Source organism: Scleropages formosus, chromosome 5 (genome assembly GCF_900964775.1).
Source record: "Scleropages formosus chromosome 5, fSclFor1.1, whole genome shotgun sequence".
NCBI classification, from domain to species: domain Eukaryota; kingdom Metazoa; phylum Chordata; class Actinopteri; order Osteoglossiformes; family Osteoglossidae; genus Scleropages; species Scleropages formosus.
Window position 1 is genome coordinate 16,645,264 of NC_041810.1, and position 27,797 is coordinate 16,673,060.

At 41.6% G+C, this 27,797-nt stretch overlaps 2 protein-coding genes across 4 annotated transcripts; both read right to left on the bottom strand.

The window, feature by feature from the left end:
• Positions 1-1,763: 1,763 nt before the first annotated feature.
• LOC108938821 (interferon-induced very large GTPase 1-like) lies at positions 1,764-14,607 on the bottom strand. 3 transcript variants are annotated; one of them, XM_018759758.2, is made up of 3 exons: positions 14,375-14,607; positions 9,808-9,882; positions 1,764-9,172 (listed from the first exon to the last, which is right to left on the bottom strand). In XM_018759758.2, exon 3 carries the CDS (start codon positions 9,046-9,048, stop codon positions 2,131-2,133), a length of 6,918 nt encoding a protein of 2,305 aa, XP_018615274.2. In that variant the 5' UTR covers positions 9,049-9,172; positions 9,808-9,882; positions 14,375-14,607; the 3' UTR covers positions 1,764-2,130. The 3 variants fall into 3 exon arrangements, with proteins under 3 accessions (XP_018615274.2, XP_018615275.2, XP_018615277.2); XM_018759759.2 differs by having other exon boundaries at positions 14,365-14,607; XM_018759761.2 differs by lacking the exon at positions 9,808-9,882.
• A 4,804-nt stretch (positions 14,608-19,411) lies between these two features.
• Positions 19,412-27,500, bottom strand: LOC108938719 (uncharacterized). The gene is made up of 3 exons (XM_029251901.1): positions 27,447-27,500; positions 23,554-23,675; positions 19,412-23,157 (listed from the first exon to the last, which is right to left on the bottom strand). Exons 2-3 carry the CDS (start codon positions 23,651-23,653, stop codon positions 19,412-19,414), a joined length of 3,846 nt encoding a protein of 1,281 aa, XP_029107734.1. The 5' UTR covers positions 23,654-23,675; positions 27,447-27,500.
• Between the last annotated feature and the right edge of the window lie 297 nt (positions 27,501-27,797).

The following is a 27,797-nucleotide window of genomic DNA, read 5'->3' on the forward strand; positions in this document are numbered from 1 at the left end:
ATCTTTTTATTTTCTCAATAATTCTCAGTTATTGTGCTCTCAAATCTCCTAGCTGTGATACACTTATTAATTTCAGATTTTAGAAACAATTAAATGTTTTAATTTTTTACAAACCTAAATCAAGACCCCTCAGAAAGTATGACTTTGGCGCTCTCTGCTGCCACTTGACATGTAATACCCTATTTTTACCTGATGCTGAGAACCTGCAGATTTGTGTGCCACTGAGAAAAAGATGTTCAACAGGTTTGCGATTATTGTTTATTTTCAAGATTGAACACGGCATTGTACATTTAAAACGTGGGATTAAAGCAATGGCTAAATCATGAAACAATAAATCCTATATTTTCTGACGAAACAAAGATACATCAACTAAACTCCAGCTACAAGAGAACCCTGACCCCTTTCCTGAGGTCCTGAATACATCTTCTGATACAAAATGAACCTACTGAGACAAAGTTAAAATGTGTAGAAAAGAGAAAGAAATCGAAACAGACTTATCACACATCCAAGCCAGCAGTGCTTCTTACCATCTCGCTCTCCTTCTTCTCTGGCTTGATGGGTCGTGTTGTCAGGGCTCATGAATGTTCCACTCGCTTTTGTAAGGGATGATATACATTGAGGTGACCTGATTTATTCTAATCCAACTTGTATTGAACCAAATCATGTGTATAAAATCTTTATATAAAAGTCTTTCTGACATGACACATTCAACATTAAACCCTAGCAAAGCTTCACTCTTTGCTTTTCAGCCCCTATCAGCGGGTGAAATCTGCCACTTCCTGCTCTCATACAGACCCACCACCAACTCCCATGATCCCATTCCTGCTCCTCTCCACAAGTCATTTCCTCCATCTCCCCCAACATTCACTCCTCGCTTTCCTCTAGCTTTCATCTAATGTATGCTGGTTTAAACAGTGACCTCAGACAAAGTGTGCTGAGAATGGCATGTCTGAATCTATGCCTCTCTGTCTGTTGATAAAATCCACTTTTGTTTTGCTCAGATGTACATTGTTTCGGAGATAAGCATCTGATAAATGAATAAATATAAATTAAATTTACTCGGAAGGTTCTTGGTTTAAAGCTCACTGTTGCCACCACTGTATTCATTGAGCATGGCAAATACCCTGAACTATTCCAGTATAAATACCTTGTAAACGGCACTAAATTACTGAGGACAAAGGATGCATCTATATGGCAGATTAATACACAGGTGACTCTCCGTCTAGGGGAAAATTGTAACTGGACAGTGTTTGGTTCCTTATACGGTCAATTCTATAGTGTGTGTTTCGATCATGTGGTTTGGATATAAGGCAATGAATAAACAGAGGAATGTGATGCACATGATGTGAACTTTTGCAAATGTGATTTGGAGAATTTTGTGTAAAAATGTATTTATCATGGGGGCGTGGGGGCGTGGTGGCGTGGTGGCGCAGTGGGTTGACCTGGGTTTTGCTCTCTGGTGGATCTAGGGTTCGAGTCCCACTTGGGGTGCCTTGCGGCAGACTGGCGTCCTGTCCTGGGTGCGTCCCCTCCCCCTCTGGCCTTACGCCCTGTCTTTCCGGGTAGGCTCCGGTTCCCTGCAACCCTGTTTGGGACAAGTGGTTCAGAAAGTGTGTGTGTGTGTGTGTGTATTTATCATTTTACAGTTAAACATTGTAGGCAAAAGTGTGGGGTTTAAAGAAGCCTTCTGGTGGTCCAACAGCAGGTAGAAACACAGGAACATTGAATGCAAAATTCTGGGAAACAAGGGGATGTAGCCAGAAGCAGATTTTATTACAAGTGGCAACAAGCTCTACATGTGACCAATATAAGCTTTCATAATTCACTGCTATGATCCATTTATCACGCAATATTTGAGGAAAAAAAGCACAAAACAGAACAACAAAACACAAGTATATAACACTAAATAAGCATCAAATCTGTTACACAGAGAACATGCAATCTACTTGTCTTCAGCATGCCAAGCTATCAGCGGTTTATCTTCAATATATGTGATACTGTTGAAGCCTGGACATTTTCTTTTCTATGTTCTCAGCTGCAGGTTCATGTTCTTCTTGCTGCTGCTTCTCTTAGCTGAGTTAATACACTACATCAGTTTCACATACAGAAACTTACAGGAATTTTATAATTTTACTTTAACTCACTCAGCACTTGATCTTTGTTGAACTTTCTCCATTCCTCAGGGATTTTACCTCGGCCTGCAAATTTTAATCCACATTTTTTCTCCCAATCTTTCTGGAATTTACAAATGAACCATTTCCAGTAGCGCTGTTCGCTGCCCTCTGCTGTGATGCTCCACTTATCAAAAGGGTCTCCAGCATCTTGGTATGACTTGTAGGGTGTCCAGTTATTGTCATGTGAAAACAATACATCACTGCTTACCAGAGAAGAGCAAAAATCAACGTTAAATGTATCTGTTTCATGCCATTTCCAATGACCCAAAGCCACAGAACGATGAAACATGACATTGTGCTTAGTACTATGGCCACTGATGGTGTTTGTGCAGACGACTTTGCAGAATGGACACTTGGCCCAACATCCACCAAACTGCCTAAACAGAATTTCTTTAACTTTCCTGACAATAAGATCAGTTGCTTCTGCATTTTCTGTTTCAGCATTTTCCTCAAGAGACTTGGCCATCATGTCTTTCAGGAACACCACATCACAAATGTCTTCATTTTCTATACTTTTCAGGTCATCTCTCTGTATGACCATGCACCCTCCAAGTTTTTTACAGAAACGGTCAAGCCACATGGATGCATTTCCATGCTTATCATTCACTTCATTACACACCTCTGTGCTGACGCACAAAATATATGCTTTCAGTTCTTCTAGATTTTCATGAAGCATTTCAATTAGCCTTTTGGCATCTTTGCAAAATTTTTCCACCTGTTCTGCGATAAACCTTTCAAAGTACATCTTTGGTTGACCAATGTATTGTTCAAACAATTTAAAATTCTCCTCATTTGCAAGGTGTCTCATTATGTGATTTTCGAGGTTTAACCTGTTGCCGCTGAAAGCTGGATTTTCAGATTTTATGGCGTTAGCAATCTGTAGGTACGTTTTGTCATTAACTGCCTGACGGATTGCAGGATGCATGCATTTAAAAAGGAAACTGGCAAATATTTTCACAGAACTGGCTCCTTTCCAATAGTTTTTGAACATCTGGAGGTACTGGTCTCTCTTGCTTTGCAGATACGTCACTGGATTGCTCACTTTCTTGAAATTTTCATGCATTTTCTGAAATCTTTCAACAGACCTGAGACAAACATCGATTGACAAGTCAACTCTAAATTCTTGTGTGAATTTGATACTTTCATCTTCCTCATATTTAGCAACGCTACTTTCAATTTCTGTCAGTAATTCATAAATGAAATTTTCACTGAAATCTGCCTGCTGATTTTCTTTCTCTCTAATGTAGGTATTAGCTGTTTGACTGACATTATTTCTGAGTTCCTCAGCACACTCCTCTACATTCTCTTCCCGAAGGAGCCATGACATAAATCTTTCTTTTAAACTTACATGTTTCGTCTTTTGAAACCTAAACTTCTCATTTTCATCTATCTTTCTCATAATATCAGGCTGTTTCTTGAACCTAGACAGCAGCACTCTCTCCAAAGGTGCTTTTACATTGACTGGCTCCTCTGGTGGCTGATCCCCTGCCACTTTGGTTATCCACTTAACCCAATGCTTGTCAAATTCGCCCTCTACTTCACTGTCATTAAGTTGCTGCTCCTTCAGAGTGGATGCAAGTGCTTTGCTGGCTTGAAGCAATTCTGCCTCATATTTAGATCTCTTCCTGTCCTGTTCCAATCTGCATTTCTTAATTGCTATCAGATCTTGGCATTTCTTATGAGTTTCCTCAACAAGTTCATTCTTCAAGCTCTCAAATCGTTTTTCAATGTTTGCTTTCCACTTGACAAGGATTTCGGCATTTTTGTTTTCTTTGAAATATGTCTCAATATTGCTTTTTATCTGAATGTAGACTTCCTGAAAATTCTTAGCAAGCTCTGCATAGCTCACATTTTGAATTAAGTTGCTACCAATTTTGTTGTGCATTGTGTTCTGGGTTTCCAGAGTATGCTTTCTCAATTCCCATGACCACTGAACATACTTATCTTCCAGATCACTGTATACAGCCATCTCCATTGTGTTTCTGAAACTGAAAACAAAATTTTCTTTTAAAAGCGCATTCCAGAGGTCTGTGACTCGTGACTTGAATTGTGATAATAACGGAAACTGGCGACCTGTTTGCCACTTTGTAACTGAAAGCAGTTTGGACTTCAACTCTTGCACATTTTGGCTGTAAGAAGGATTTGGTGCAGCCATAGGAGGATCTCCCTCTAGAAGATTTTTAAAGTAAAATACTTGAGTTTCCATGTCAAACTTTATTATGTCACTAAAACTGAAAACTCCATCTACTTCCTCTTCATCTGCTGCCATCCGAGCCATTTCATCCAATTTTTCTTGAAGGCGTCTCCTTCCCTCCATATTGTTGTCACCTGCTGATGCTTCTGCCACATTTTGGTGCACAAAAACACAGCTTGGTTTGAATTGAACTTGTTTCATTCGCAGAAATGCTTGCACACAAATCTGTAGGATCTCCTGCATCTCAGATGGGTTTTCCCCCATGATGTTGATCACAGTCATGTCACCAATTCCAATGATGAAAGTGGCAAGTTCATTGTCATGTGTCAGACCTGTCTTTGTGCTGAGCTCTGGAGACCGGAGTCCTTCTGAGTCAACAATGAGCAAAAAGTCATATCCAAGTTCATCTCTAGTATCTGAATCCACTTTAAGTAGTTGCATAAAAGCTCCTCTTGTGCACCTTCCCGTACTCACAGCAAACTGAACTCCAAACATAGTGTTCAGCAAGGTGGATTTACCTGAACTTTGAAGTCCCAGCACAGAGAGCACATAGACCCTTTTGTCCCCAAGCTTTTCAGTTAATTTGTCTAGAACAGCTTGGATCCACACTAAAGGAACATGGGAAGCGTCTCCATCCATTAATTCCAGTGCGTGTCCTGAAATTAGCATTTCTGCTCCTATTGCAGGAAGAGCATCTACATTTTGAGTTAAACTGTCACCAGGTGTTTTGGACTGGACTGCCTCATACAACTGACCAGCCTCTCTCATTATGTGCTGAAGTCCAACTGTCATAGCTGTCATTTCGACAGATATGGCATTGAGCTGTTTTTTAAGTTGGTCTAATTCACATGCTTTTTCTTTGCTGTTGAAAAGTTTTTTCATTTTGGTCCAAGATGAGTGATAATCCTCTTCAAGTTTTGCAAAAGGGTCAGCGATTAGTTCATCAAGTAGAATTTTAAGCCACTGCAGCATGTAGAACTTTGTGTCCTCTGAACAGTGTTCTGAAGTTAGGCAATCCAGAAATGACCTCATGAAATCATTGAGTGGTGTAGCTTTTTCAAGCTGTTTCTTTCGCATTGCTTTCATTTCAACTCTAATTCTGCTCTTTTGTACTTCAAGGCTTTCCTTGGCATTGCTGTGCAGACGATACTGTTCTTTGTTTAACTTACACCAGCTATGCCACAGTTGACTTTGGAGAGGCAAAAATTCTTGTTTGATTGTTGAAATGTTGCCCTCCTTCAGTATACATACCAAACTCTGAGCCTGTGCAAACCCATTTTTAAGTGATGACTTTTCTTCATCGATACTAAATTGTCGTTTTCTTGCTTCTTCCAGGCACATTTTTATACTTGTCCTTTTGTCAGATCTAGCAATGCATTGTTTGATATGTTTTATTAGTTCTTCTGTCAACTCAGCTTCATTCCTGTTTTTGGCAGCAAGTCTCACTTGCACTGGATTTTTAGAAGCTGAAATTGTTTCTTGTCCAGAGAACAGACAGATAAGTGGGATTGAGGACTTTAGAAGACTTTGGCAAATGTGTTTCTCATCATCTTGTGGGTGTTCAGGAAGCAGAACCACAATGACAGTACTTACTGCCTGCAGGAACTGTAGTTGCTCTGGATTTTCTTTAGCATCACCGTGAAGGTTTAGGAAAGACACACAGTCATCAAAAATGTCATCTTTCCTTCCTCCTGGGCAATACCAAGCAATCTCAACAACTCCACTCATAAGCAGACTGTTGGGAGTGCTGCCTGTACAATGCCGATTAAAAAACACATTGTGCTTCTGCTTGCTAATAACAGCATTCAAAATCTGAGACTTTGAGTTGGATGAGGTTCCCAGTCTTATGAACGAAACAAAAGGAACCAGTGTGCTAAACATTTGTCTGCTCTTGTATTTTCCAGGGTTATCAGTGTTAGATTGCGCTGTACTTCTCCAGGTTTTCTTAATGTTCCGCAGGGGCCAGAGCGGGAATTCCACCGCTCCAGTACAGGGATTGGGCACTAAGAATGGTAGTGCAAACTGACAAGCAGTGAGTTTTGTGAAGATGTATTGTCTCAAGAAGTCATTGGCACAGTGGAAAACAGCCATATGGATATCCATTGGATGAATGTGTGATATTTTGTGTTGAATATTCACTGATGATTCATGATCAATACTGAAAAAATCTTCATCATCAACAATTGCAGTGGTGTCTTCTGAAATTGAATCAGTCTCTTCAGGGTTAATAAAGAGATACCTGGCTCTGTAATCCAACATCATAAGCTTATACAGATAGAGAGAAGTCAGCTGCTCCTCTGTGTTGGGTTCATGTACATTTTGTGCCAAATTGTTAATAACCAGGATATCTTTCAGTTGCATCTTTTTGGTATAGAAAGCATTAATTCCCAGTTTCTGCAGTAAATTAGTAAAGCTATCCATTACATTTTCGCCACATGGTTCACTTTTTATACACGTCTCCTCAGAGAAAGCGACAACTCGGTTTGTTAGTAGATCATTCAGTTGAGTTTCAACGTTCTTTTGATTAATATTTTTTTTTTCAAGGCTTGGGTCAATAATGGAAAGCACTTCTCTTTTAAGAATCTCCCAGTTACTGTGACATCCTTCAATTGCGAATTCTATATTATCTGAAAGGGTATTTTTAAGCTGTGATTGTATCAGGTCTAACCGTTCTGTAATTTTATGTGATGGAACATTACCATCATCTAAGGACAAAGTGAGAGCTGTGAGAATCAGGTACGCTTGAGCCTTTGATAGACTTTTCTGTTTCAGGGAAGAATATTTTTCGTATCCATCTGAAATCTTAGTTTGTAATAAGCCGATTTCTCTGGAATCCATAAGGTGGTCAAATGTCTTATTCTGCCTTTTGTATCCAAAGATGTCAAGTATGAGAAGAACCAAAAGTTCAGCTTCTTCCTCCTTTTTCTCTCTCAAGGCGTGACAAAGTGAGTTTATCGACAGAGTTACTTTACAGTTGGCATTGACTTTAGCATGATGAAGTTTGGTGGAACTGAGGAAAACTGCATCTTCCAGTTCTTCTCTAATTTGCTTTAGGTTGCTGATCAGTGTATGAAAATCTGAAACTGAAACACGTGCTGGATTTTCGTCAGACTGATATGCCCACTTCATTATTTTACTTCTGTTTGGAAAATGTAGCCCATCAGGCAGCGGTTCTAGAAGAACACGCATTAAGAATCTTTGGTGTATAGCAGTTGGAGCTTTATTTGCATTCACAACTTTCACAAAGTAATCTTGAAGAAGCTGACTGGAGAGGCATGTGTGGATCCAGATGTTGTGAGAATCAGTTTCATGTTTCAGCTTTATTTTCAGGTCCAGCAATTTTGCCAAATGAAAATCACTGTCTGAGAGTTTCCAGTCTTTTACAGATTGAATCATCACATTTGCTCTTTCAATTGCTGACAGGATTATTTGTGCTTGCATTGTCTTCACATTTTGTTCTGTAAAGTCTTCAAAGATCTTTTTTAATGTGGTGCTTAACTTGACTGTATCTCTAAACACTTCTCTGTGAGCAGACATTACGATTTCCCAGACTGGGACAAAGCTCGTTCCTCTATCTATTACACTCCAGGTTCTATTATTCTTGGCGAGATGTGCCTTCCACTTCAAGTGGTCATCAAACTCAGCTGGGCCACCTGTCTTTCTAATGGACAAATGTACTTGATTCATAAGGCCTTCATTGTGTTCTCTTGTAAAAAATCCTTTCAACTCTGAAGATGATATTTTCACTCCAGCTGATATATTCAGGTTAAGGCTACTGTATCCAGCACCAACATACACATTTAAGGCATCAGATGTTAAGCTTTTAATTTCTGAGAGATCACTACTGTTAACCCCTTCGGCAGATGCCATCCAACAGAAAACTCCACCAAAGTGAATTGGACCCTGATTTGCATGTGAGCCAAACCCCTCAAAAAAAGTCATAACTCTGTCTTTTAGTGCTTCTCTGTTAGTGGAATTTAAAAGAACTTCAATTTCTTTAAGTGCATTTATGGCCCCTTGAGACAGCCTGAGCTGGTCTCTCTCAATGAAGCTGGAAGCCAGAGGGATGTAGTTATACTTCATGTTGAAGATGTGAGACTGCTCAGATGAGTGTGAACTTTTTTCCTCTTTTCCTGTAGACTGACTCCTCTCTGTTGTGTTTTCAATTCCAAAACCCCAGTAACTGACTTTGCTTGCACAGGTGAAAGTGAAACCAAGTTTTTCAATGGCCTTCTGGAACACACTTTCAGATCTGGAGGATGAAAATTCTTTCTGATTGTACATGGTACTCTGTTCAGGCCCACGAAGTGAAAAAGATTCAGGAATCTCAATGAGCTGTTCTCGTTTGTCCAGCAAGTCCTCGAACTTGCCAGTTTTGTAAACACCTTCAAGACATAAACCTCCAGAAGCATTTTTCAAAACATCCTTATCTGAAATCCACTGAAGCTGATGAGAAGAATTCTGCAAATCCTGGATATTTCTGGAAATATTGTCTATGAGATCTTTCAAAGACTGACCTTTTGGGGCCCAACTTTCTTGTGGAACATCAAGTGCCAAACGAATATGCTCCTCTATCGCTTTCACTTCAGCATCATTTACATCTTTTGCTTTCTTAAATAAATTCTCAAGCTCAGACAGTCCTTTTTTCAGTTGCTCTTGGATTCTTTCAAGTGATTCCATTCTTTTTCCTAATTTCTCTTTTGCAGGTACACTAATCTTGCTCTTCTCATATTCCAACAGGTTCAAATGCTTCACTGCAACAGTTTGGAATTCTCATCTTAAAGTGTAGCTGAATTTACTGTGTCTAAAAGAGCAGAAAAATACAAAATAATTTTAACATACTTCAGTAAGACTTCAAAAAAGGCAAATCAATAAATATTATGTTGTGTTAAATATATTTCTGCTATGAAAATTCACAGCCATAAAAACAGTAAGTGTCATATTCAGGTATTCAGATTTTCTGTGAGTTTTCAAAAGTTTCCTGGTGATAATATTATACTTATGTACCTTTTTTCCACAAAACTCACATCCTCAAAAAAAGACAGTTTATAAGCAGATATTCTAAAAGTTGAAAACTGACATGAACTATGTTATGGAATTCAGACCCCCGTGCACCGACAGCTACCCAAGTGAATAAACTGCCTTGACAGAGATGTTCTCACCATCAACTTATGCAAATGTCACCAAACAATCAATCGTTTTAGGGATGATTGGTCAGGGAGCAAAACTGAACATGAGATACAAAAAGGAAGACTAAAGATCATTGCTGGAAAGCTAAAATATTAATGCTGTATGTCAGCTTTGGGAAAGCATTTTCATATCCCATTGAGTAAACAGTGACTCAGTTTTCAAGATGTAGAAGTTGCACTGCCTGGAAACAGCTCTAAAGGGTTGTGAGGGAAGCTGTCGAGATGTCAGGAATTACCACGAAAGACCTACCGAGTTCAATGGTTGAGAGTGAAAGCGCATCAGTCACTGAGGGGTCCCCTACTGAGGGGTCTGCATGACACTGGACTGTATGGGAAAGATGTGACCAAGAAGCCATTACTTAATAACATAACAAAAATAATATACAGTATACAACAGAAGTGAGTAAATGGAACACCGAAATGGCGCCGCGAACGGCCGCCTCAGTGTGGAGCTCCACAGTTGTTTTACTGTTTTTGTTAGTTGGCCCTGTCTTTAGTTATACTCCTACAATCAGTTTTACCAGGGAAGAACTGCTGAACATTCGGCAGTACACACCACCCAATATTTTACCAGTTTTCGATTATTCTGACGTTTTGCTGGACATTGTAGTCGGAGGTGCAGCGGCGCTACTCAAGCGCTCCAAGACGCACAAGCGTGGAAAGCGAGCCGGCGCGCTAGTCAGGCTCCGAAAGCGCTGCCTAGTATCCATCTGGCGAATCTCCGTTCCCTACCCAACAAAATGGACGAACTTCTCCTCCTGTCCCAAAAAAACAAGCGACTTCTTAAACTCTGCTGCTCTGTGTTTCACGGAAACCTGGCTGAATGAAGCCATTCTGGACAGCGCGCTACATCTGCCGGGCTTCCAGCTGTTCAGAGCGAATCGCGACGCGGAATCAGCGGGGAAATCATGTGGCGGTGGGACTTGCTTCTACATCAACGAAAGGTGGTGTACAGATGCAACAGCGTTGAAGAAGATGTGCTGTCCGGACCAAGAAGCGCTCTTCATCAACTGTAAGCCTTTCTACTCGCCGCGGGAGTTTTCCTCATTTATCCTCATAAGTGTTTACTTTCCACCGCAAGCGTGCGTGAACGCAGCGCTGCAACAGCTGGGCGACCAGATCACAGACACAGAGCAACAACACCCGGACTCTGCTATAATCATTCTCGGGGATTTTAATAAAGCAAATCTCTCCCATAAACTGCCAAAATATAGACAACACGTTACATGTCCTACCAGAGACAGTAATATACTGGACCACTGTTACACCACAATAAAAGATGCACATCACTCTGTCCCACGGGCAGCTCTGGGGCTCTCTGATCACTGCCTGGTTCATCTTATACCGACCTACAGGCAGAAACTGAAATCAGCTAAAGCTGTAATAAAGACTGTTAAAAGATGGACCGAGGAAGCAGAGCAGGACTTCCAAGTCTGCTTCGAGTGCACCGATTGGAGTGTTTTTGAGGCTGCTGCTACTAATCTAGATGAGCTCACAGACTCTGTAACATCATATGTCAGTTTCAGTGAGGATATGTGCATCCCTACCAGGACTCGTTTAACATACAACAATGACAAACCGTGGTTCACTGCAAAACTCAGCTTCGTCAGGCCAAAGAAGACGCCTACAAGAATGGGGACAGAGTCTTTTATAAACAGGCCAAAAACATACTGGCAAAGGAGACCATAGTGGCTAAGAGAAACTACTCTGAAAAGCTGAAGAAACAGTTTTCAGCCAACGATCCTGCATCAGTGTGGAAAGGCCTGAAAGACATCACAAATTACAAGACACCATCCCCCCACCACCGCGTCAACTCAACAACTGGCCTACAATTTGAATGAGTTTTATTGCAGGTTTGAAAAACCCTGTTTCACACCCCACACCAATTCTGACCCCCTCCCCACGCATCAATTAACACCTCCAGTAACCCCCCACCTTCCCCCCTCCTGCACCTTTGATCTGTGTAAAGGAGGTGTGTCGGGTCTTCCGCAAACAGAAGACAAGGAAAGCACCAGGCCCAGACGGTGTCTCACCGGTCTGCCTAAAAACCTGTGCTGACCAGCTGGCCCCTATCTTCGCAAAGATCTTCAACAAATCACTGGAGATGTGCGAAGTTCCTTCCTGCTTCAAATGCTCCACCATCATCCCCATTCCGAAGAAACCCAAAATCACAGGACTTAATGACTACAGACCTGTCGCCTTAACGTCTGTGGTCATGAAGTCACTTGAAAGACTGGTGTTGGCCTACCTGAAGGACATCACTGGACCCTTGCTGGACCCCCTGCAGTTTGCTTACCGAGCAAACAGGTCTGTGGATGATGCAGTCAACAAGGGACTGCACTACATCCTGCAACATCTGGACAAACCAGGGACTTATGTGAGGATCCTGTTCGTGGACTTCAGCTCAGCCTTCAACACCATCACCCCACACCTCCTCCTGTCCAAATTAACCCAACTCTCTGCGCCCACCTCCATCTGTCGGTGGATCACCAACTTCCTGACAGACAGGCAGCAGCTAGTGAGGCTGGGAAAATATTCATCCAATACTCGCACGATCAGTACTGGCACCCTCCAGGAATGTGTGCTCTCCCCACTGCTCTTCTCCCTGTACACCAACAACTGCACCGCTAAAGACCCCTCTGTCAAACTCCTGAAGTTTGCAGATGACACCACGCTCATCGGCCTCATCCGGAATGGCGACGAGTCTGCTTACAGACAGGGGGTCCAAGAGCTGGCTGTCTGGTGCAGTCATAACAACCTGGAGCTGAACACGCTCAAAACAGTGGAGATGATTGTGGACTTTAGGAGAAACACCTCAGCATTATCCCCACTCACCATCATGAACAGCACTGTGGCAACAGTGGAGTCATTCAGGTTCCTGGGCACCACCATCTCACAGGACCTGACGTGGGAGCCCCACATAGACTCCATTGTGAAGAAGGCCCAGCAGAGGTTGTACTTCCTTCGCCAGCTGAGGAAGTTCAACCTGCCACAGGAGCTACTGCTGCAATTCTACTCCGCAGTCATCCAGTCTGTCCTCTGCACTTCTATAACTGTCTGGTTCGGCTCAGCTACGAAATCAGACATCAGAAGACTACAGCAGATAGTTCAGACTGCTGGAAGAATCATCGGCACATCCCCCCCAGCTCTCCAAGAACTGCACTCGTCCAGAGTCAGTAAAAGGGCTAGCAAAAATCATTCTAGACCCCTCACATCCAGGCCACTTCCTCTTCGAACCTTTGCCATCTGGCCGGCTATTACTTAAGCTACCTGAGTAATATAATGGGACTCTTAGTAGCTTTTGAAGCCGTTACACCCGCAAGGGTCGTCTTGGGCAATGGAGCTCCAGTACTGTTGCTGCTATCTCGAGTTCACGTATGCATATTATTGCTACAGAGAACAAAAGCACCCCAGTCCATATATTTCAAAATATACAACTGAAAGTCTACATACTAAGAACAGAGAAGTGGTCTATGGTCAACTCGTGTCTCTCCTTCTCTTTGAAAAACATGGTACTGTGATTCTGCATTGCAAATCAGGCAGCGATTGACAGCACTTTGATCCAATGGCGTTGAGCATTGTCACATTGACAGCACTCTAGCTCAATGGCGTTGGGGGGCACTGAGGGAGGGATTATATTTCGGGGGGGGGGGGCTGGTGCCATCCCGTGCCACCGCTTTAGACATGTCCCTGTTTAAGAGAACAATTACTTTTTTTTTTAAATGGGTTCTTTGTTTTAGGAATTCTACTTAACAGTGTTGAAATAAATCTGTCTCGTTGCAATTAAAGCTCAAAAGCAATACTGTTATTTTTATTTTTTTATTTTATTGACACAGAAGTATCGATACAAGATTCTGAAATGAATCAATTCTGAAATCAATCGGGCTAAAATCGCTGCTCCGTGGAACTAAACGAATACCACTTTGGCAGCTTTAAATTTCGAACAAATTTTTAAACGTCGACATCTGATTTTGTTTCCAGTTCATGTAAAGAAGCACGGCTTTCCGAACTGTCTGCTTCCTCTCCGCTGCTGAGCCGAGAAACTGACCGAAACTGACACGGGGCAGCAGCGCCATCCGACGGCGGAGGAAATAACTTTCACTTTCATTTTCACTTTGTACCGGTGGCACAGCATAAGACTGAACTATGAGGTACTTGGTGGGAAAACAACATACTAATTCGAGAGTAAAAATAAATATTCGAAGTGCATAGTGAAACCTGTAGCGGCCGTGGGGACATGTGCCTCTCCAACGATGCATGAGCTACTTACAACTGAGATGGATTCCAACGTACAACCTAGAGGCACGAGCGCTGCCTGGTACCCCATCACTTCTACCATAATATATCGTTTAAACAGCCTATGTGGTTTTGTACTCAGTTCTCGCAGCTGCTTTGCTTGATACACAGTCCCAGTAACGGACAAAACAGATCGTACTGCAGTTTAAGAACCTTCTGCGCTCCTTATACATTTGACTTAATAAATTAATTGAATTTAAATGACTGTTTGTTAGTCCTTTCTTTTTTCTTTAAAAAGATGGCTATAACAAGTCTCTTATTATAAAATACGCAGATAAACATACAGAATTCAAGTACTCCGGTATTTCCCATATCTTTTCGACTTCATAACATTTAAATAGTTATTTAAATGCATTTATTTACATTTAGCAGACGCTTTGTCTAAAGCGACGTACATGATCAGCAAAAGGACAATTTATGCATTACATAAATTTAAATTTGAATAAGAAAATAAATAGCACAGTTGTTTATCTGAAGCGGATAAATTCGTTTTAGAAAATCTGACACACACACGTACGTACCAGTTCTTCTTCATGACGAGGAAAAGGAAAGAAAACGTCGTAGAATGTCATCTTCCTCATACGTGAAAAAAGCGAGGTAAAGCTGAGTGAAAACGCTGTTAGGAATGCACCAATATCGCTTTCTAAAATTAGTAATCAAAATAGCACTATACTGAGGACAAATTTTACTGAACCGCGTACACAAACACCGTTTATTCTGCTGTGTGCGTGCGCGCCTTTTAACGGCGGACGGCGGAAGGAAGAGGCGGGAATGCGTGGAATGGGGTTCACTTTCGTTCTGACTGCGCTGGCGAAACTGCAGCAGCACGTGATTTACAAGCAACACGCGGAATTCTGTGTACAAAAGAACAAACGCGTAGGCATAATAGATTCATTTTTATAATTACATTTCTTTCTACACTGGGGCCAGCAGCTGGCGTAGTGTTCAGGGCTGTTGTTGTCTTGTATTTAAATGGATTCAAATCTGAACAAATAAACAAATAACAAAGTTGTTTATCTGATTTATATAAATTCGGTTTTGAAACTCAGTCTGATAAACTTACCAGTTCGTCGTGACGATGCCGCCAAAAGGTTCAGAAGGGCAAGGAAACAATGCTGTAGAAAAGTGTCATCTACCTCATATTTATGTAAACAGTTAAAGCTCAGTAAAAACCCTGTTAGGCGCTTTCTAAAAATAGTAATCAAAATAATAATTTACTGAGGACAAAAGTCACTGCATATTGCAAATAAATGAATGCCCCTTTGAACATCTGACAAATTTTGTTGAAATGAGTACAGTTGACTTCATTTCTAGGGGATTTACACCGGTGTGGGTTTCCTTAGCGCGCATTGCAATGCGACGGTGCCTTCAATACGGGGTCGCGGAGCCTACCCGGTAACACAGGATGTAAGGCCGGAGGGGGAGGAGACACACCCAGGACGGGATGCCAGTCCATCACAAGGGACCCCAAGCGGGACTTGAACCCCAGACCCACCAGAGAGAAGGACCCGGTCCAACCCACTGCACCACCGTACCCCCTTCTTTTACATTACACTGACATTTATTTATTTAGCAGACGCTTTTCTACAAAGCAACATCCAATGAACTCTATGTAGTGTCATCAGCCCACACACCTTATTCACTGAGGTGACTTACACTGCTAGATACACTACTTACAATGGGTCACTCATCCATACATCAGTGGAACACACTCTCTCTGTCATTCACACACTATGGGGGAACCTGAACTGCATGTCTTTGGACTGTGGGAGGAAACCCACACAGACATGGGGAGAACATGCAAACTCCACACAGACTGCGCAGGGATTGAGCCGCTGTCCTCTCACACTACCCAGGCACTGTGAGACAACAGCAGTAGTAGCTGTGCCACCGTGCCATCCCGTAATGTACATGTGGATTTGTACATGAATGTGTGCGCTCTTGTGGGGTAAAGGTGGCCATATAGGCAAGACAAAGATACAACAACGGACACACTCTCACACACACACACACAGAGTCTGAAACCGCTTGTCTCAAGCAGGGTCGCGACAAGCTTGAGCCTAACCCAGCAATACTGGGCACAAGGCCAGAGGGAGAGGGGACGCACCCAGGACGGGATGCCAGTCTGTCGCGAGGCACCCCAGATGGAACTAGATCCCCAGACCCACCAGAGAGCAGGCACAGGCCAAACCTGCTGTGCCACTGCACCCCCCTACAAGGGCACTAGCTTTACAAACTAAAAGGTTTTATTAACTCAAATCAGTGGGGAATGTGTAAATGGTCTCCAATCAGACTTCAACTCCTCCAGCCAATTTCAATATCTAACTTTTCACGTTTAGTGTCTTTTTGACAGGGGATGCGGTGGCGCAGTGGGTTGCATTGGGTCCTGCTCTCCAGTGGGTCTGGGGTTCAAGTCCTGCTTGGGGTGCCTTGCGACAGACTGGTGACCCGTCCTGGGTGTGTCCCTTCCCCCTCTGGCCTTATGCCCTGCGTTGCTGGGTAGGCTCTGGCTCCCCGTGACCCCGTATGGGACAAGAGGTTCAGAAGGTGTGTGTGTTTTTGACAGTTTGTATGCTCAAGTCATAATGACACTTATGAAAAAGGGGGTATGGGATATAAAGACCTTTAAAGTGGAAGATTCTCAACTTTTGTTTTGTATCAAATGTAACAATTTTAAAAGTTTATTCAGGGTCTCAGCAGCCATAAGCATAAGTAGTGAGCATTTTGCCATAAAAATTATAATCCCAAGACACCCATCAGGTACAGAGAAAAAGGAAAGAAAAAGGTAAATGCACATTCTGAACTTGAACTCTGTACTCATTTGCATGCTCTAAACATATGATAGGTGTTTAAAATCTGCCATGCTGATATTCATTCCTCACAGTCAGCAAAAGTGTTTATTCACATTGAAATCTAACACAACTATCTAAATACTAAACACGAAAACCACAAGCATTACCAAGGCCTTCAAATGCTTGCAGTAAGGCATTGCTAAATTAAAACTGAAAAAAATGGGAAAGAAATTGCCTCTTTCTCCCCTACTCTGATGCAACATAATCTTGGTTGCTTCTATGCAGCAAGTATATGCGCTGTTAATCATTATTTTTGTTCTTTTGACTTTAGGATTTTTTTTGTCATGCAGGGGGCATCAGTTTGACTTTTCACACAGACATGGGGAGAACATGCAAACTCCACACAGACTGAGTGGGGATTGAGCAGATTAAACAGATTGTAGCAGCTACCAAAATTCCTGTTGAAAGCAAACGTTTCACTTTCAGAATGTAAATCGAACACAATTTATTAATGAAACAGTGCGAGAAAAATCTGAAAATGAAGACTCATTTATACAAAGTCACCTTCTATATTCTTGTTTCTACATATCACCCAACTCTTATACAGATGCTTCTCGATTTACGATGGTTCAACTTACAATTTTTCAACTTTACGATGGTGAGCTGGCGATACACATTCATTAGAAACTGTACTTTGAATTTTGAATTATGTTTTTTTCCCAGGCAAGTGATATGTGGTGCGATATTCTCCTGTGATGCTTGGCAGCAGCAGTGATCCACATCTTCCAGTCTGCCACGTGGTTGTGTTTTGTGCATCCATAATGTCACAGAAATGCTCACCTGTGTTTCCTGCTACTGGTGGGAAGAAGAAGAGGAGGGCAACTACTCCTGAGGAGAAACTCAAGATAATTACCCGGCATGAAGGCAGCAAGGTCCTAATGGCCATCGCACATATTCTAGGCTAGGATGTTCGGCAGGTTAGGTGTATTAAATCCTTTTACAGCGTGCAATATTTCAATTTACGCTGAGTTTCGCGGAACGTAACCCCATCGTAAGTCAGGCACTACCTGTAATGTCTTGGCTTGCCCATGCTCCGTATAGATATATACAGTATTTACAGGACATATTTATTGAGGATATCCTGAATACACAATATGTAACTTGAACTTATACGTTCCTCATAGTGAAAATATTGTATACATAGAACGAGGCTGCATTCTTGGTACAAAATATGAAACTTTGGATTATAAATGAACAGACATGTAATTTCTGTGTCATGCTGCGGTTGTTTATCCAGCTCACTCTGTTTGGACTTTGCGTATTCTGCCCATGTTTGTGTGGGTTTCCTCCCACAGTCCAAGGACACATGTTTCAGGTAAATTGATCACCCTTACTGTGCATTTGTGAATGAATGAATGTATGACTGCCCTCTGATGGATAGGGGTGTATATACTGAATGTATGTAGAAGAGCACTATATGGTTATTATTCCTACAGAAAAAAAAGAGTTGCCGTGACAAGAATCCACAGGCAATTTTTAAAATAGCAAGTCTAGTGTTCAAAATTAGAGCTATTTCCTTCAACCGTGCCAAATACTGTGAAGGTGTGTCCATTAACGTCAACATCTTATCTTCAAGTTGCAGAATTTCCTCCAGTTGTTTATAATTTGCTGGTCTGTCAGTTTAGCACCATGTGATTTCTCATACTTAGGTTCTTGTCTTTACTGTCTGATACTCCCATCCGTACTTCTGGCTGAAGTGAACACTCCGGTTACATTTACGAGGACAAACTGCATTTTCCATCAGCACGCATTGCACTGCAGTCCACCTCGGCATCAGATTGCAAAACACATTGAAAATGCATTATATATGCTATAAATGTCATTAAGCATAATAAAGGAAATTAATCACCTACAATTTATTGTGATATCAAAAAAAATCTGAAAAAAATTATATAATTTAACTTTTTCAAAATTGTTTATGCTTTTCTCATTGAGTAACATGCTTGTGTTTTTCCCCTTCCCTCATTTATTTTATACACATATGCTCCTTTGGTAAAAGTTTTCCATTCTTGGTGATGTTGAAAACAGATTTCAGAGTGTATGCCTGAAGGAGTTGGCTGAGTTATTGCATACACTATTTTAAGATGACAAAGGGATGCAAAAGAATACACACAATCAAAGAAAAACTTTAAAATCTTGGTTTACAGAAAACTGTATGATCCACATGATATGTAATCACTTGTACTATTTCAAATTAAGGATAAAATATACAAGAACAGTAAGCTTAGCATATTTGTTTCCTAAAAAGCCATTTCTTCTATTTTCCTAAAAAAGCTGTTTATTACTTTCATTCTGACGTTTAGTTTCATATGTCCCGTCCTGGGTGTGTCCCCTCCCCTTGCAGCCTTACACCCTGTGTTGCCGGGTTAGGCTCCAGCTCCCCGCGACCCCGAATGGGACAAGCGGTTCAGAAAATGTGTGTATGTGTGAGTTTCATATGTAACTGTCGCTGTCATTACTGTGTATCATAAACATATGACACTTGTCAAGACAAAATGCCCCTTTTCCAGATGTAGATTGTCTCCTCTGCTTATTTCCTTAGTTTCATTTGGTAAAAGGTTTTAATTCTTGATGTCCTTTGAAAAAATCACTGAGATAACATCAAAAATTTTAAAATACAGTTCAATTTAACAAACTTTAGGTCTTGGATTATAACAAGACATTTTCTTCTTCAGTAAAATGTTTCTTGTAATATATTTTTCAGACTTAAAAAAAGGATTTGAAGTAAGATGAAAATCCTTTTTTTTCAGGTTTGGATTCATTTCTCTTTAAAGTTTCATTGTATTCCTTCATTTCATCTGGAAAAACGCTTTCATTCTTGCTGACCTTTGAAATAATCAGTGCTTGATCTCTCATAGCTTCAAGTGACTGAATTCGAAGCAGGTATCCATCTTTAGCCTCAGCCTTTTCACTTTCAATGAGTAAATCAATGTATTCTGGCGTAGAGAGAGGGTTTGGTTTCAGAGCTATCTCCTTCAACCTTGCCAAACACTGTGAGGATGTTTCCATTAATGCCAACACCTCATCTTGAAGTTGTAGAATTTCCTCCTGCTGTTTTGCAATTATTTGCTGAGCTGTCAATTTAGCACCGTGAGCTGTCTCATATTTGGCTTTAATGTCTTCTGACGTTCTTTTTTCCTTCACCTTCGCATACTCCCATTTGTATTTTTGGTTAAAGTGAACACTCCAGTGACATTTACCAGAACATACTCTGCAGTTCCCATTAATATCCATTGCACTACATGCGTGCTTTTCATTATCATCTGGAATACCACATGGGAAGTGGCAGGTGATAAAACACTGCTGACAGTTGGTGATATACTCTCCAGATTCCGCAATGTTTTTCTGAACTGGTTTTGTTACCTCTATTTCAAATTCATAGTTTTCATTTGTAATTATTTCTGTTTCGTGTTTTTGAATTATTTGTTGGGTCATTCTAATTTCATCCAATTTTGCCAAACCAGCATGGATCTCTGGCTGCAAACCTACAATTGCTGTTTCCAGCTGTTTGCGTTCTTTGATGACCTCTCTTGTCAACTTCAAGCTCCTTGTTTCCAACTTGGTTAAGGCAGAAAAAAAGTTCTTCATACTCTTCATACCCATAGTCCAGAACATCTGGTCAAAGTTGTCATCACCGTCATCATCTTCTTCATTCTCATTATTACTGTTTGACGTGGCACTAATAGAATTGTCAGCAAACAGTGCTGAATTATTGAATTTAAAGTGAACTGGAAGGCCATGTTTAGTTTTAGGAAATGGTACACCAGATACATTGACAGCCTCAAGAACTGGGGGCTTTTGTCCATCAGCGAATGTCACAAGCAGCTGAATATTTTCTGCAATGTCTTTACCAAAAATGGATAGAATGGCATCAAAGACATACTTCTGTGCATGTGTTAGGCGGGCAAGAGAGGCCTGAGTCACAAAACACAAAGCATCAATCTCACTGATTCCCTTCTCAGAGTTGAAAAACATTCTGACCTGTTCAGTGATCATTCGGTCTCTTTTTATCCCCTTGGTGTCACCAAAACCTGGGGTGTCAATGATAGTGATGGAGTTGTTGATTCTGTACCCGTCTTGATAATTGATGTCATATGCTGTGACAACGGATGTTTGACTCTCTGCCTGGGATGTTGAAACACCTTGATCAATCAGTTTGAATCGAAATGTATCCTCCCACTTCACATCCAAGATATAGTTGATCATCCCATTGATCAGAGTTGATTTTCCTGCTCCTGTGGCTCCAAGGACCATAATGATTCGATGTTCTTTCCGGTTTCTTTTACCAAAAGCGTATCTTTTGCAGTCCTTCAGGTTTATATCTATCTCCTGCAGAGGAATTCTGTAAACAGATGGTTTCCCTTTGCTCAAACATTCACTCATCTGTTTCACCTCTTCAGCTAGTCTTTTCATTTTCTGAGGTGGTGTTGAAATAGAGGCTGTCAAGCTTTCTTTACTTTGACCATGTTCACCGCAGTTGCAGCGAACTCTGACCTCATATGCTGTTTCTGGCTGTAGCCCAGTGATTTTACAGGTGTCACTGGCACAAGTTTTCTCTTTCCACTTTCCATCTTTTTCTTCAGGTCCAGGTGACTTTTTTCTGTATTCAACAATATAGCCTTGGATGCTGGCCCCATGTCCAACTACATCAGGCTTTGTCCAGCTAATCTCAATTTCATGTGAGTCTACATCAGTAGTACTCGGTTTACCGGGAGGACTTGTTGGCAACGTTTTAACCTTGTCGCTGTCTTCACTGGTAGGGCTCACTCCGACACAACACACTGCTTTATACCTCAACTTATACTCAGTATTGGGGAGCAGTCCAGACACAACACATATTATGTTGTCTTTGGGCGTCTTTATCTCTTTCCATTCATATTCCTCGTCCACGCAGTATTCAATCAAGTACTCTGTGACCTCGCTAGAGCCGTACTTTGGAGGACCTAATTCTACTGTCATGCCGTCATGAGTTCTTTCAATTGCTCTCAGTTTTCCAGGCTTTGATGGAGGTTCAAAATTATCTGTTTGCTTTTTGCTGTCTTTATAAAGGTAAATTTTCCCACCTTTGTGTCCACTACCAGAAACTGAAGTTGATAAAAATTGTGCATTTGTACTGTCCTTGTTTGCTTCTGCAAAATCAACAAACAAGTAAACTTGCCTTCTCATTGTGTCTAGCACATCCTTCAAAAAGTACCACCTGGGAAGTTCAGCATCTTGTCTTCTTTCAGTTTCAGTGTGGACTGTGTTCACACCTGACAGAGTCTTTAAGTACTCTGACAAATGTCTGAGATAGGGCTCTTTATCATTCAGTGATGTAAAAGCAAAACATACCACATACTTAGCTTTACTTTTAAACATCTCTATGTCAAAGGCCTTCTCTGAAGTCAACATTGTTGTGTCTTTCATTACTTCGATGATAATCTGGAGGATATCGATTTCCCTTTCTTTGGAATCTAGCCATTTCTGAAGGGTGTTGCTATTGAAAAGAGACTGTTGTTTCCTTTTCAAGATTTCTGCCAGTTCTCTTTCCTCTTTTCCTCCTCCTCGGATCAAAGGGAGAATCTCTGACAAAGAAGTCTGAAATATTGACTTGTACTGAAGGCACATATCTTTAAAATCTTTGACTTTTGTGCCGATCTCTGGAAAATGGGATGTGACATTTCTGTTCATCAAGTCATTGCATTGCATTTGTAAACCACTGAGTTCTTCTAGCACTGTTTGTGTTTCTTGAACCAATCCAAGACTGATCTCATGCCCTACTCTAGTAGCAGAAGAATCCAGATATGTTAAAGGAAGCAGCCAAATCTGTACCGGTACAGCATGTTCTCCCCGTTCACCCAGTAGCTTTGGCAGCATTGTGTAAACTTTCACAGCTTCTTGAAAAGACACAGGGTTGTTTTCAAGGGCAAAGTCTCCATAAAATTTACAAGAAAAATTTTCAGCCTTTGCATTGTCATCATCTGTCATCTTTAAAGTGCCCTTCCCATCCACTGAAAAACAGTTTATCTTCTCTACCATCATTTGTAGATTTCCTTCAATATTTTGATGGTCTTCATTTTCTGAAACTTCTTGATCAAAAACAAAAAATGCCTGTGCACCATAAAGTATCGCTGTCACCACATGTGTGGCTATTCCCTGATCAAAAACATATGGACATTTCACATTACCTCTTCCAAAATGATTCATTGACAGCTGTTTGAATTTTGTAGTTGTTTTGTACTGCAAAGTCACACGTGCCTGCTTTTTCGAAGTTTTTGTGTCTTTCAGAAAATTTGCTGATCCCCCCACCTCAACAAGTCCTCCTAAGAAACTTGCTTTTAATGAAGCCTCAATGTTCAAAGCAGATGATTTATTTTCTATAGAGTCTGAGGCATGAATCTTAAATTCTGTGTTGTGTTGGGAGTTTTCAAGAGTGTCTTTTACAAGGTCTTCAGGATCCCATAACATAACTCCTGCATAAAAACCGTGTTGTGGACAGGGACAAAAGAGAACAGTTTGTGTTGAAAGCTACATTAAACTTGTTAACCATTCATTTAAAAACTGGCCATAATTTTACAGTTCAAACGAGAATACACACACACACACATTTTCAGAACCGCTTGTCCCTTACGGGGTCACGGGGAACCGGAGCCTACCCGGCAACACAGGGCGTAAGGCCGGAGGGGGAAGGGGATACACCCAGGACGGGACGCCAGCCCGCCGCAAGGCACCCCAAGCGGGACTTGAACCCCAGACCCACCGGAGAGCAGGACTGCGGTCCAACCCACTGCGCCACCGCACCCCCTCTCAAACGAGAATAATGAAAATGTAATAACATTTTAAAAATGAATCCTAATGGCTTACGGTACCTGGAACCAGACTGTCACTACGACAATCGTACAGCATCCCCAAATGGAAAGGTCTTCCAAGCGCAGCTACCTTCACGTGTGTCTTCGAATCAGCTTCCATTACTTTGGTTCTGTGGAAAGCTCTGTGGGCAAAAACATACATTTACCTTACAAGGTTACTCAGCAGATGTTTCCATCCTAAATGATTACGTTTACTTAATTAGCAGACACTTTTGCCCAAAGCAACTTCCAATGAACTCTATGTAGTGCCATCAGCCCACACACCTTATTCACCAAGGTGACTTACACTGCTAGATACACTACTTACAACGTGTCACTCATCCCATACATCAGTGCAACACACTCTCTGTCACTCCTACACTATGGAAGGACCTGAACAGCATAGCTGCTGACCGAGGTGCTGTGAGACAGCAGCACTACTCACCGTGCCACCATTCTACTTATGAATGCCATTACCAAAAACATCTCCAACCAGTGTCCCATGTACCATGTCTCAAAGATCTCTCAATTTAATATTATATTGTTTTCTGAATTCATTTTTAAATGATCCATTTTTCATTCAGAAGCCTATTATTTTTTCCTAAGAAATAATTTTAATTTAGTTCCCTCAAAATGAGAATTTGCTTTATTGACAGGGTGAGTTTACTAAACAAATCAAATTAAAACTAAAATGAGAGATAAGTGTGGAGCGTGATAATGTGAGAGATTTGACAGGTGCCCGCTGTGTGGTAGGTTTGGGTTTGGAACCCTGCCTGGGGTGCCTGGCAACAGATTAGCCTTCCATCTTGAGGGTGTCCCCTCCCTCTTCGGCCTTGTGTCCTGTGTTGCCAGGTAGGCTCCAGCTTGCTGTGACCCTGCCTGGGGCAAGCAGTTTCGGGCAATGTGTGTGTGTGTGTGTGTATGTAAAAGAGCAGAAAAATGCAAAATAGTTTTAACATACTTCAGTTAGACTTCACACACACACACACACACACACACACACACAAACTTTCAGAACCACTTGTCCCATACAGGGTTGCAGGGAACCAGAGCCTACCCAGTAACACAGGGCATAAGGCCAGAAGGGGAGGGGGACACACCCAGGACAGGACACCAGTCCACCACAAGGCACCCCAAGCAGGACTCAAACCCCAGACCCACCAGAGAGCAGGACTGCAGCCCAACACCCCCATCAGAACCACTCATCCCATACAGGGTCACAGGGAACCAGAGCCTACCCAGAAACACAGGACATTAATCCAGAGGGGGAGGGGACACACCCAGGACAGGACACCAGTCCGTCACAAGGCACCCCAAGCGGGACTCGAACCCCAGACCCACTGAAGAGCAGGACCCAGTCCAACCCACTGCACCACTGCGCCCCCGGAGGACAAATAATTGTTGTTAAATGATGTTATTTAAGGGGGTACAGTGGCACAACAGGTTTGGCTGGGGCCCACTCCGTGGTGGGTCTGTGAGGGGGATGGCGAGACGTTACCTAAGCTACCTGCGTAATATAATGCGACTCTTGGGAGCTTTTGAAGCAGTTACACCCGAAAGGGTCATCTTGGACAATGGAGCGCCGGTACTTTTGCTGTTATCTGGAGTACACGTATGCATATTATTGCTGCAGAGAACAAAAACACCCCAGTCCAAATATTTCAAAATATACAACTAAATGTGAACATACTAAGAACAGAGAAGTGGTCTATGGTCGACTCGTGTCTCTCCTCTTTGAAAAACATGGTACTGTGATTCCGCATTGCAACTCAGGCAGCGACTGCCAATGTGAGCATTGTCACATTAAGAGTACTCTAGCCCAGTGGCGCTGGGGGGCACTGGGGTTGATTATATTTCAAGGGGGCTGGTGCCACCCCGTCCCACCGCTTTAGACATGCCCCTGGTTAAGAGAACAATTAATCTTTTTAACATGAAATGATCAAGTGTTTTTTTCCTGGTAAAAGATGAATTTTTGCAGTAGTTTGAACATTTTTCGGTATTTTATAGGTAGATATGTTGTGTATATGTTGTGAACAATATGTTTGGCTGACATGATAAAATTTTTTGTGGGATGCATTTTTTATGGGTTCTTTGTTTTAGGAATTCTACTTAACAATGTTGAAATAAATCTGTCTCGTTGCAATTAAAGCTCAAAAGCAATACTGTTATTTTTATTTTTTTTATTTTATTGACACAGAAGTATTGATACAAGATTCTGAAATGAACGTAGAGCAAATCAATCGGGCTAAAATCACTGCTCCGTGGAACTAAACAAATGCCACTTTGGCAGCTTTAAACTTCGAACAAATTTTCAAATGTTGACATCTGCTTTTATTTCCAGTTCATGTAAAGAAGCACGGCTTTCCGAACTGTCTGCTTCCTCTCCGCTGCTGAGCCGAGAAACTGACCAAAACTGACACGGGGCAGCGGCTCTATCTGATGGCGGAGGGAAGAACTTTCACTTTCATTTTCACTTTGCACCGGTGGCACAGCATAAAACTGAACTATGAGATAGGTGGTCGAAAAACAACATAAAAACTCGAAAGTAAAAAGAAATATTCGAAGAGCATAGTGAAACCTGTAGCAGCCGTGGGGACATGTGCCTCTCCACGATGCATGAGCTACTTACCACTGAGACGGATTCCAACGTACAGCCTAGAGGCATGAGTGCTGCCTGGTACCCCATCACTTCTACCATAATATATCGTTTCAACAGCTTATGTGGTTTTGTACTCATTTCTCGCAACTGCTTTGCTTGATACACAGTCCCAGTAATGGACAAAACAGATCGTACTGCAGTTTACATTTACATTTACATTTATTCATCACTTTTCTCCAAAGCAACTTACAGTGTTGAGGTTACAATTATTTACCCATTTATACAGCTGGGTAATTTTACTGGAGCAATTTAGTATAAGTGCCTTGCTCAAGAGTACTACAGCTGGAGGTGAAGGTTAAGAAGCTTCTGTGCTCTTTATACTGTAACGGCGCTGAAGGAAGTTATACCAGCTTAGTGTAAATAGTTGGTCTTAGTGTTCATATGTACGTAGTTGTGTGTGTGTGTGTGTTGTGCTGATTGGCTGTCGTTCTATTTATGTTCAGTGTGCAAGAGGAGAATTCTGGGGAGTTCCGGGGGTAGCCCCTTAACCATGGGGTGCAGCAGGGGGGCTGGGAGTGACCCAGGAGGATTCTCCAGTGGTCTGTACAATTTTTTTTATTATTATTTTTATTCTCTGAAGCATCTTTGTTTTTTTTTTTTTTTAATTAATTAACTTTATTTAATAAAGTCATTGTTAAGACTGCTGAGAAAAAGGCATGTGTGTGTTGAATAACTAAAGACTGCATTTTTTCTACCCTGACTTATCAGCTGGTTTCTAGTAGCTCTATGGGGAAAACACACACACACACACACACACACACTCCCTTCCTCCCTCCCTCCATCTGAGCCATTTGTCCCATACAGGGGTGCAGAGAACTGAAGCCTAACCCGAACATAGGGCGAAAGGCTGAAGGGGGAGGGGACACACCAAGGACAGGACGACAGTCCATCGCAAGGCACCCCAAGCAGGACTCGAACCCTAGACCCACCAGAGAGCTGGACCCAGTCCAACCCACTGCACCACCACACCCTCTGCATGGGGTAACACTACAATACATTTGACTGAATGAAATCAATGAATTTAAATGATTGGTAGTTCTGTTTTTTTTTTCTTTAAAATGATGACTATAACATGTCTCTTATTAAAATTCACAGGTAAACATACAGGAATCAAGTACTCTGCTATTTCATGTATCTTTCCAACTTCATAATATTTAAAGTTATTTAAATGCATTAAAATTCGAACAAGAAGATAAATAACAAAGTTGTTTATCTGAAGCAGATAAAATCATTTTAGAAAATCTGACACACATACCAGTTCTTCTTCACGATGCTGCCAAAGGTTCAGAAGGAGAAGGAAAGAAAGTCGTAGAAAAATGTCATCATCTTCCTGATACTTATGTGAACAGGTAAAGCTGAGTGAAAAGGCTGTTAGGAATGCACCAATATCAGTTTCTAAAATTTGTTATCAAAATAATACTTTACTGAGGACACATTTTGCTGAAATCTGGATACAGACACATTGTTTGTTGTGTGTGTGTGCAGAGCACTGCGGCGGTGCCTTTTAACGGCGGCCGGGGTGGGGTTCACTTTCGTTCTCACTGTACTGGCAACGACCCATGACTCAGCACCATACAGTAGGGTGGTCAGAACTATGGCTTACTTT

Coding starts and splice junctions, on each gene's coding strand:
- LOC108938821 (XM_018759761.2), bottom strand. CDS start 9,048: ATGGAATCACTTGAAAGAATCCAAGAGCAACTGAAAAAAGGACTGTCT.
- LOC108938719 (XM_029251901.1), bottom strand. CDS start 23,653: ATGGAAGCTGATTCGAAGACACACGTGAAGGTAGCTGCGCTTGGAAGA. Junction 23,158..23,553: donor TAGTGACAGTCTGGTTCCAG/GTACCGTAAGCC, acceptor GTTTTTATGCAG/GAGTTATGTTATGGGATCCT.